Consider the following 11,456-nt stretch of genomic DNA (forward strand, 5'->3'; position numbering starts at 1 on the left):
TTTTTTACCACGTATTCTAATCTTCTAATACAGGTCATTTTTAATTGTTTTTGTTATGAAATCTTGTTTTAATATTACATTTGATGATTTGAATACTAACCTAATTATACTTTTTAGTTGAAAGTTGAACCATATAATTTAACTGACCCGTCAAGGCATGATTAACTTAAATAAATCCTTCCTGTACAGACAGACAGACGGAAGTTCATTGTGTGTATTGATGTCCTTTATAACATAAGACGAGACGGGTTTAAAAGTTAGTATTTAACCGACTTTGAAAAAGAAGGCCATATGTTTTCGACGGGTACCTAAGTGTGTCGGTAATTAAATAGCAGTTAAGTTGTGTCTATAACAGACGAAAGATTTATGAGTTGCACACAGCTAAACAGCCGTTAAATTAAGAGCCTAGCCTATTTATTAAAAGTCGTCGTTTAGTCGAATGTATGTGGTATTTTTGTATAATTCATCGAGCACGTAAATGATTAGGTTAAATTAATAAAGTTAAATACGTTGAAGGCAAAATGTTATAATTACTATAAAAATTAAACTTAGGTATATTTACGTTTATGTAGAAGGAAAACATTTAACAAAAATCTATTTTTATTTTAGCATACTTACATGTTATAATTTATGACTTATTGTTCCGTTTGTTATTTTATTATTGACTATCTAGATACCTGTATGAATAAGTGTATTATTTGCTTTGACTCAAAGAAAAAAATAAAATCTCTAACAAGAAACTTTAAAAAAAAAGATAATACAAATAATACCTATTTATACTTACCGCCGGTTTCTAAATGGCATTTTGAACCTGTCGTTTTACTTTATCTCATACTAAAAAACTAAAGTATTTTTCAGAGAATTGCACAAACAAACACACGAACTAGATATAGCAGGAATATGTTTGCTTGCTAATAAGATGAACTAATATTGTATGAAAGCCATTATTTAACATAACACAATATGGTGACGGACTCAGAAATCCATGTGGGTGATTCTTGAACTACTTAATTTTTTCAAAATTTAATTCATAAAGGTATTAATGTACTTTTCTAGGGTAATATTCAATGTTTAATCCTAACAATTGATTTGGTTGATTCACAATCGATAAATTAAAACACGATTCTATCAACAATAATAACTTTTTTAATCTCTATATTTAATCATTTGAGGATTGAAAATTGCGAATAGAAATAGCGTCATGAAGGTGTTTAAACTTTTTTATTATTTTTTATTAGTGCTTAAATCTTTAACAACTTACATGATTGAATTGTAAAATTATTTCAAATTTCTTACTTTTCCGCACCCATTAATTATTATGAAAAACTCAATGGAATACATAGGTACCTGAACAAATATTTTGACATCTTTGCATGATAATGAAATATTACAGAATTGTCCACATCCGCAAGGTCGAGGCATTCAGTGATGAGTCTCCGCACAATTAGTGCTGATAACGTGCTGATAACGCGCTGATAACAATCTCTTAGTAGACACGTAACATTTCTCAAAAGTACTAGTGAAAAAAATTGACAATTCTATACAAAAAAATCGAAAAAAGATCAAAAAAAAATCTAAAAAATCGAGCCAAAATTCGACATAAAAACTGTAATATGGAATGCAGATTGTGACGTTGCTAATTTTATTTTAAAAATAAGTGAAAATGGAAGAAAAACTAATAAAGGATATTGAATACGACCAATTAAACCAACTTTATGATGAATGTTTGGAATATCTTAATAAATACAGTGATTGCGACGAAGATCCCGGATACGAAACTGTACAAAATAATTCCAAATTAAATAATGATGAACCAAATATTGATTTTAAAGTTGTTAATGAAAAATCTGATGGAAGTTTAAATTCATTACCGGGAGAAACGAAATCTGAAAGACTGCGTCGATTATCGAAGCAATTGCCTAAAATTATTATTACTCAGAGTAATTCTAGTTTGGAAAAGAGAAACGATGAAGTTAAGGAGAATCATTTTGTGCCGGTTATGCGGAATAAGAAGAAATCTAATGAAGATAGAAGGTATGTTTAATTAAATAAAATTTGATTGCAGATATTAAGTTAAGTATATTCGAATTATTTGTTTAAAATTTTAGAGACAGAGCACTAGATGGCAAATGATTATTAATTTGTGTCTTAAAAAAATTAAAATAAGGAAGAATCCTTAAATATCAAAACAGAACTAAGATTTTTTTTTTATAATATATCCTCTTATTTATGTCATAATTATACAATGAATACATAGGTAATCCTAAAATATCCAAGCAGTTATTATAATTTTTTTAAGTGAATCCTCTTAGTTATATTAAAATATAAAATAGTTTAGTTATAAATCACAAATCATAATCATCGTAAATTTTCTAATCTAACTTTAACGGGAGATACGTGAAGTATAAGATATAGGTATATAATAGAACCGCCATCCTGTTACAAATGACCCGAAATTTTGTGGGTCATTTGTAACAGGATGGCGGTTCTACAGGGGTCTGAGTACGCAATGACAAAAAGAAAAATGATGGTCAGAACGCTGATACCGGATACCTTAAGATACTATAACGTTTTATATTAGAGAATCTTAACATAAAATATTATAGTATCTTCACCGCGTGTGACGCGCTTTAAGAGTCAAGTTGTTTGTAAAATATAAGTTATTAAAAAGTAGTAAGTCTAATTAATTCGAATAAGTCCTGAAATTACCGCGAATTATCAAACAATCTAAATCTAATCGTAAAAAAACTTCAGCATTATATTAATAGTAGGTACAGCTATGATATATAAAAGAGCTAGATACGTTACCCGCTCTCTATTTTGGCAAGAAAAAACTCAGCTAAGTGCCCGAGTTTCACTTAGTCACGCACCATTCAGCGTCGTGGCTGGACGTTCTTTTTGTATTTTAATCGGCAGTTGTTATTACGAAGTACATGAGTGAGACATGTATTATGTCTCGTGCGTGAGAGTGAAAGAGAGAACAACTGTATTGGTGATAATGCGTTAGTAGGTAGGTATGTATTAATTACGCTGTTTTTTAGTGCAATGATGTTGGCGTATGCCGCGTCTACTAGTATAATAGGTCATTGAGGTACAGTATAAATATTAAAAATATGACATAATATTATAAAATAACTAAATTACGAAACGCCATGCTATTTTTGAACACAGAAATAAGTAGTTTCCCTTATCTAGATAGTAGATATTTATTTTATACCCGACTCCCGACAAACACTGTTATCTTGGATTATGCAGTTGATGCTGTGTACAAAACTTGGCAGATGGTGTGAATGTTGTAAACCTTTAAGAATATGTAAATATATGCTGATAGTACTACCTGTAATATTACTGCATTCTGAATTAAACAGAAGGAAAGTTAAAGTAAATATCGGCGTTAAAAAACGTATCTACTACATATTTTATAAAACTCTCCAAATTTATTCCTACATAAATTAATTGTAAATACATATTTATAATTTTTTTGGTAAATTTGTTATTTATTTTTTTATTGCTGTTTTATCTCAATTAAATAATTGAGTTTAAATAAAGAACCGAAAGAATGGAAAATCGACTGATTTATACTATACTAAAGCTGGTCACTCACGCAACCTGCCGCAGGGGCAATATTGGAACAATCCGGCGGTCGGAGCAATTTCAGTTGTTCTCTAAATTGCCCCTGCTTGCATCACATAAATTGCCCTTGCTGCAGGTACGTGAGTACCCGGTTTTAGTCGATAAATATTTTAACTTTAACTCGGTTTCCTTCTTACATATAGTAATATTGTTGTAGGTAGGTACATTTAACAAAACTCCATCTATACATATAATAAACTAGCGGTCCGCCCCGGCTTCGCCCGTGGTACATATTAACGTTTTCTCTACATAAGAACCATCCTCGTACTTCAAGGAATATAATAAAAAAAGAATTACTTATCGAAATCGGTTCAGCCGTTCTCGAGTTATGGAATTACAACGAAAAGTGGCATTGATTTTTATATATTAGATCTGTAGAAGGGTCAATTCTGTACATTGAAAATATTGAAAAAATAAATACCAGGGGGTGTTACTGGATCGATACCAAACCCAAATATGTGATTAAAAAAATTTTTGTCTGTCTGCCTGTCTGTCTGTCTGTCTGTCTGTCTGTCTGTCTGTCTGTCTGTCTGTATGTGAAGGCATCACGTGAAAACTAACGGTTCGATTTCGATGAAACTTGGTATAATTATACCTTATTATCCTGGGCGTAAAATAGGATACTTTTTATCCTGGAAAAATACGTAGAAAAAAATTTATCTTAATTTTTCAGTTTTATCCATAGACGTTGTTCTGTAGAACCGCGAACACATGTTGCGTATTATTATAAGCCTAGCCGTATTTGGGTCCAATAGATATTTATAAGATGTCATTGTCAGAGTTAGGTACTCAAAATGGAGAAATTAACCATCCACGCGAAGACCGACATCCGCGCGGACGGAGTCGCGAGCGGAAGCTAGTGTATAATAAATGTAAATAATTTTTTTTAATGATTATATAAAATTCGATCACGAGGCGGAATTCGAACCCGCGTCCACCGCGTATTTATAATAAGCATTTGAATGCCATAAAACGAAAATATCAAATCCATGTAACGTAATAAGTAATATATTGATTTTCAGAGTACAGCCTCTCAGAAAGCGACACTGCGATTTTCCGAAACGACTCGTATCAAAAACCGGAGTCGAGAATGTAGCTTTGATATCAAATGTTCCTTTTGAGAAGATACGACTGCTCAATGATACTTTTCATACTTTGGTAAGGAATTAAATATTATTGTAATGTAATACTTACGTTTTCGGGTTACCATAATAAAATATATGTGCTTATTCTAACTTTTATTCAGATCTGATTTAGTTTTTTTTTAATTTAACAAACATCCGTTATGTCACAGAATAATAACTAATGTCTTGATAACTCTCTAACGTATGACCGATTGGCTCAGTTGGTACTGACCCTGCCTTCCAAGCCAGAGGTCGTGGGTTCGATTCCCACCCGGGGCAAATATTTGTGTAACGAACACGCGATGGTAGTGGTTTCCATAACACAAGCGAAAGCTTAGTATGGGATCAGATGGGGCCGTGTGTGAAAATTGTCCTGAAGGCTGAAATATTTATTTGTCCTGAAACTTTCACGTTTATAGTATATAAAGGTAAACGTTTTATTCATGTAATTATTTACAGGTGTTTATAATAAATTGTGAACTAGAAAATTTATAAATTTCTACAGATTGAAACTTGTTGCTTTTCTTGAACTATCTCATAGATACGTTCGATAGTTAAATAGATTTTGAAAAATAACATGGTGTCTTAGCTCAGTATTATTTTTATATACTTCGGGAAAAGGCGCTGAACCTATATAGTCTATACTGTCCATTTTCTATACTGCACTGCTGCTTCAAAATTGTGGGTACCATTTTAAAGCAGTATTATTTCTAGTATCCCTGAAATAACATAGCTTTTTCCCCACGTAATTTAATATATATATTTAATATATATTCAGATAAACCTTCGCTGGCGTTGGATAGTAATGGGCACGGTATTCCTCCATTTTGCGATCTGGCTGGTATTCGCTGTCTTCTGGTACATAACTGCGCTCGCGCATTATGACTTCGAGCCGGAGCCGCCGCAGCGCCTCTGTGTGACTGGGGGGAAGGATTTTGTCACTATATTCCTGGCTTCTGTTGAGGCACAGGTAGGTTTTCTTTGTAATAATTATAATTAGTGAAAGAGCACTAAATCAGATTTACGAGTGCCTTAACTATCTGTAGAACACGTAAACGTATTGGTTGTCATATAAGCCGATTAGATCGGTATAAACACGAAAATATCTAAGGTAGTTATTATGTATCGTTTCTTTTAATATATGAGTTAATAATGAAGTATAAGAATATAAGCATTTATGTTTAAATATCAAATTAAATATTAATAAAAGTCTCTTGAAATTTTCAGTGTATTACCTACTTTAATCGCTGCCATAAATAAAGATAATATTGAGATATAATAATATATAATATTTTACATTATAATATTTATTTTCTCACATAATATTTTACCTTTACCATACGGTTGATTAATGAAACCTATTATTTTTCCAAAACTATCATAACTATAATATTTCATTTACCATCTAACTAGATGAGAAGATATAACTCTATCTTCTCATTTGTAATCCAATTCAATCAAAAGTCGGCTCACATCAAAGCTTCAACAAAATTTGAACTTCATAACGACAAAATTAGTCAATCCTGTAATTTACTTGAATTTGTGAATTACCAATAATGCTTTAATAAGGAACTATCTATTTACAGACAACGATTGGTTTCGGCGATAGAGCGATTGACGAAGAATGCCCGGAATCCATCTTTCTTTTTGTGATGCAGGTAATTTAAAAAAATATGTTTAATTTAGCACCTGTTATTATAGTTTATTTTAATTAGATTATGTTTCAGTAATATAAAGTGTGTAAATAGAGTGTGAATCTAAATGTTATATATTATTAAAATATCTGTTAAAGTTTAATTGGTTAGTGATCTGAATAATATAGAGTTATCTGAAATTAACTATTGATTTTTATTACTGAAATAATATTTTCAAAATTAAAACTTGTTTACCCTTATGGTTACAAAATATGCATATTCTTAAATGATTTATTAAACATGATTACACACCATTTTAATAACTACCTGTTATCGTTAAAATATCTCCTAATTTATTTACATATACTTATTTATTTTCAGCTAATCCTGGGCACAGGTTTATCAGGCGTCCTGACATGTGTGGTTTACGCAAAACTAACTCGACCAGAAAAACTGTCAAGAGATGGCGTTGGTTTTAGTAAAAAAGCTGTGGTAAGTAAGTACATACAGTTTGTATGTAATTTTTATCCGTTTGGCTGTCTGTGATCTATGTAAATAATTATGACAACTGATTTCTCTTATTGATTTTCCATTTAATTTTCTTTGTCATAAAGTAACACTCATTAGGTACAAGCAATAATTACTACTAGAAAATGGTGTATAGGTAATAAAATAAGTTATAACATATTTTAATAACAAAGATTTTGTAATCTCTAGCCTTATTTCTTCGTAATTTGCAATTAATAAAGAAACACAATATACCTACCCACTACACTTCCAAACTACCAAAGATATATTGACATTTTTGTTGCTACCCTCAAAATTACCAAAAATAAAAATCAAAAATCATTCCGTTACAGATCAGCATGCGAGACGGACGTCTCTGCCTCATGTTCCGCGCCTGGGACCTCAACTACGACCATATTATATGTTCTGAATTTAAAGCGCATTATATACAAACACGCAAGTAATAAAATATTTATTTATCTTTATTTAACAGTAACATAATTAAATTAGGCTTTTGATTATAGTTAGGTTGATAGGGAGCAGTTAATTTTATAAAACAAACTTTAATTTACAAGAGTGCTATCATAGCTATAATATCGATATCATAGCCATGTGCTGTGCTATGATGTCTCTGATCAGCCTTTTTCCGTCCACTGTTGGATAGGCCTCTCGGCACGCCATAGAGCTCGGTCTTCAGCTTTTCGCCGCCATTGAGTTATGCTTGATATGAGATATCCATTATCCATACTATTACATAATATGCATACTATTATATCTGTACCTATACTTGTGATGTTTTTATGGTTTAAACACAGGACTAGAAATAGTGTAAATGAAAATAGTTAAAGACCAAAAGGCCAATACATAATACTTTTCTTTTATAAAATACGCAAAAAATGGGGGATAAAGATTTTGACGAAGTATTTACTACCTTCTAAAATAGCGAAGCATACCTAGTGAATAATATAATAAAACATATAGTGTCTACAAAACTCTAGGCTAGATAATTCAGATGTTCATTATTATTCACTAGCTGCACCCCGCGGTTTCACCCGCATTGCTCCGCTCCTGTTGGTCTTAGCGTGATGATATAAAGCCTATAGCCATCCTCGATAAATAAGCTATCTAACACCGAAATAATTTTTCAAATCGGACCATTAGTTCCTGAGATTAGCGCGTTCAAACAAACAAACTCTTCAGCTTTATAATATTAAGTATAGACAGTAATTCCTGAGATTAGCGCGTCCAAACAAACAAACTCTTCAGCTTTATAATATAAAGAATAGATTATAGACCAATAAATTCCATTTTTCCAGAACAAAAGAAGGCGAGGTGATCCGCTACTACGCTCACTCGTTGCGCCTGCAGCAACGCCAGTTTCTCTTGTGGCCGGTCACGTTGCTCCACGTGATCGATGCTGACAGTCCCCTGTATCGCTTCACGCCGCAGCACTTGGCTGATAATAGGTGTAGTATATAGAAACAAATGAAGAGTGATTTGACGTAATTATTATCCCGCGGGAAGGTATTAGATGGTACCTACGTTCAGAGTTCACGTTCAGAGACGCGTGGCAAGCAGCCTGGCAAGCAGCCCGTGCGCTTACGATACAAACAAAGAAACACGGACGCATGTACAAACAACATTTTACATGCTTGTGCCCGTGTTAGTGTTCGTTGAATGTCACTTTGAACGCAAGCGTCTGAACCCGCCATTACGTATCCTGTAAAAGTACGTCACATTCAAAAATTATACATTCATTGCAAATATGTATTATTGCATTCATACATTCGTAAAACATCCACATCTCCAAATGAAAAAAATAAATAAAATGTCTGATGAAACTACTTGATGAAAACCAAATCAAACTTAGTTAGTTAATATTATGAAAATTATGAATATTTTGAAGCTCTTGCTAGTTTTAAGTTATTTCTAAATTTAGATGATATAGACAACATATTATACTTACAGTAAAGTGGTACAGAAAAGTCTCAATCTGGTAATATCAATTATAAAAGATTCTTATGAATATCTTCCTCTTCCAGTTACGAAATAACAGTAAGTCTAAAAGGAGCCTCAGCATCGATGGGCACCTTCACACAGAGCCAGACTTCATACCTTCCAAGAGAGGTGGTGTGGGGACACAGGTTCCCTTCTGTTGTGAGGTAAAACTATTATTGTTTTGTATTTTTATTGGACATAATACTAGAAATAACAAAATAGTTTCATTAATAATTTTCAAAACGTTCTTGAGCTTTTGGTATATTAAAAATAGATATGGTATCTGTAAATAAGTTTGTAAATTTTAAAGACTATAAAAATCAATCTAGGCGATGAAAACACTAACAACAATAATTTTGAAGGCAAACATAGAAGCAAATTGCAGTTTCTGTTTAAATTTTAGAAAAACATTTATATATAAATGTTATTCGTATATATATACGAATTTGATAGTGACTTTTGATTTGATAATATTATCTTTTTTAATAAATGAATAATTAATAAAATCTTTATACTTTAAAATATATGATCAAAAAGTTAACTACGTTCAAAAATTTTACGCTTCCATCATTTCTAACATAATATATATTTTATGTCAATAGATACGACACAAACAAACAAAAATACGTGATAGACCACCACAAGCTGGACACCACAGAGCCTGTAGATACTCCATACTGCAGCGCTTATCAATTGGAGAGGTATGTATTTTAAAAATTAATCACATAAAAACCACTCGGCAGATTTTGACGAAAGTATATTTGGTGATATTATATCAATGTAAAATGCAACTAATAATACGCTACATTTTATTTGAAAAAAAATTTTAGCGTGGCTCTTTGGTCACTCAAGTAGCCGTGCGTTAAAAAATAAAGTAAATGTCTATTTATAATCTCTAAATGCGTTTCTTGGTCAAATAGTTGACGAGATCTACGTTTAGTAGTCGTATAAAAAAGAACTCTACCAATGCTAAAATACCTACACGAAGTAAATTACACGCGAATGAAGTAGATAGATACACATGTTTTCACACAATTTATAATCTGTAAGCACACCCTGTATAGTTATACAGGGTGTGCCACTGAGTTGGTATACTAAGCTCAAAGGAGGTTATAGTTTTGCATACGCTGAGTGCGTAAAAAATACTTATAAAATTCCAGACGCAGTTTTTTTTCAAATAGATGAATTCTTAAAACTCTATGTCAAGCAACCCGCCCAGCTTTGCCACCAGCACGTGACCTATCGTTTAAGATTAGGTTTTCATAGACAAAAGGCTCACATTAGCGAAGTGGTATATTATGCCGGCTGCGCGAAACTAGAGAAGAAAACATGGATTTTCAAGAAAAATTTAGCAGTTTACCGTTGGTATTGTTTACGTGATCAGTGTATGCAAAAGTACAAGTCCCTTCGCGCTTAGTATACCAATAGTGGGACACCCTCTATATATGATTGTGTAAACATACTAAAATTAAAAATTTACTTAAATTACTAATAATTATATTATTTTTCAGTGGATCAAAATGTTCAGACAAATCAGATAGGCCCGGCACTCCGGGCAGCTTCAGTGAGAAAGTGTCAACCTTCCATCTTCAGAGGACGTCGTCTTTTAAGAGGAAACATAATAGAATTGATATTGCTAATAACATTAATAAGTAAAAATTTACTTTGTAGTATATACTAGTGAAATTAGCAAAAAAAGTTATATGGTTAAGAATATGGACCAAATTTATACTAATATTATAAAGCTGAAGAGTTTGTTTGTTTGTTTGAACGCGGTAATCTCGGGAACTACTCGTCCGATTTGAAAAATTATTTCGGTGTTAGATAGCCCATTTATCGAGGAAGACTAGGCTATATTATATCATCACGCTAAGACCAACAGGAGCGGAGCAATGCGAGTGAAACCGCGGGACCCAGCTAGTGAATTATATTAGGCATATTTCTGCATCTACTACATGTACTACCTACTAAACATTTTTTATAAAACAGTTTTTTAAGTCAAACTACTAGTGTTATTAAACTATGTCAGTAATATTTTATATTCCTTCGTTTAACTAAAATATATAAACTGGACTAGACAAATAAATAGGTGTGTCGGAAAATAACGTTAAAAGCATTAAAATTATTACGAGAATTATAATAAAGATTTGATATGGCATTTATCTGGTTTTACTTCTTATCATTATTTCGTATTAAAGTTGAACACTGTTACAGATAATAAATGCATAAATATCAAATATAGGTAATAAATATTCAAATATTTCTCTACCATCTTCTTGCGTGAGATAGGTTTTTTCAGTCTACCGTGACCAAGGCCCAAGGGAAATATGGATTCATTTTTAGATATAGAGATAATACGCACTTATCAGTTTCCTTTAAAAAGTTTTAATTGGTTAAAAGCAACTCAAACTCAAACTCAAACATTCATTTATTCAACTAGTAGTTATTTGATATTTATCTGGAACTGATTGTAAACAGTTTCATATTATCAATCACAATTAAAATACTTGATAAACGCCTGCTGAAATGTACAAGTACAAACTACCTATATTATTATCTT

The 11,456-nt window shown here is 31.8% G+C and overlaps 1 protein-coding gene across 1 annotated transcript; it reads left to right on the forward strand.

Annotated features, from left to right (window-relative positions):
• Window positions 1-1,583: 1,583 nt before the first annotated feature.
• LOC123703312 (G protein-activated inward rectifier potassium channel 3-like) lies at window positions 1,584-10,585 on the forward strand. The gene is made up of 10 exons (XM_045651269.1): window positions 1,584-2,034; window positions 4,656-4,791; window positions 5,536-5,727; window positions 6,344-6,415; window positions 6,773-6,883; window positions 7,252-7,358; window positions 8,215-8,364; window positions 8,941-9,060; window positions 9,499-9,597; window positions 10,408-10,585. The coding sequence occupies exons 1-10, from the start codon at window positions 1,664-1,666 to the stop codon at window positions 10,550-10,552; spliced, it is 1,503 nt and encodes a 500-aa protein (XP_045507225.1). The 5' UTR covers window positions 1,584-1,663; the 3' UTR covers window positions 10,553-10,585.
• The last annotated feature ends 871 nt before the right edge of the window (window positions 10,586-11,456 follow it).

Source organism: Colias croceus, chromosome 25 (assembly GCF_905220415.1).
Source record: "Colias croceus chromosome 25, ilColCroc2.1".
Taxonomy (NCBI): domain Eukaryota; kingdom Metazoa; phylum Arthropoda; class Insecta; order Lepidoptera; family Pieridae; genus Colias; species Colias croceus.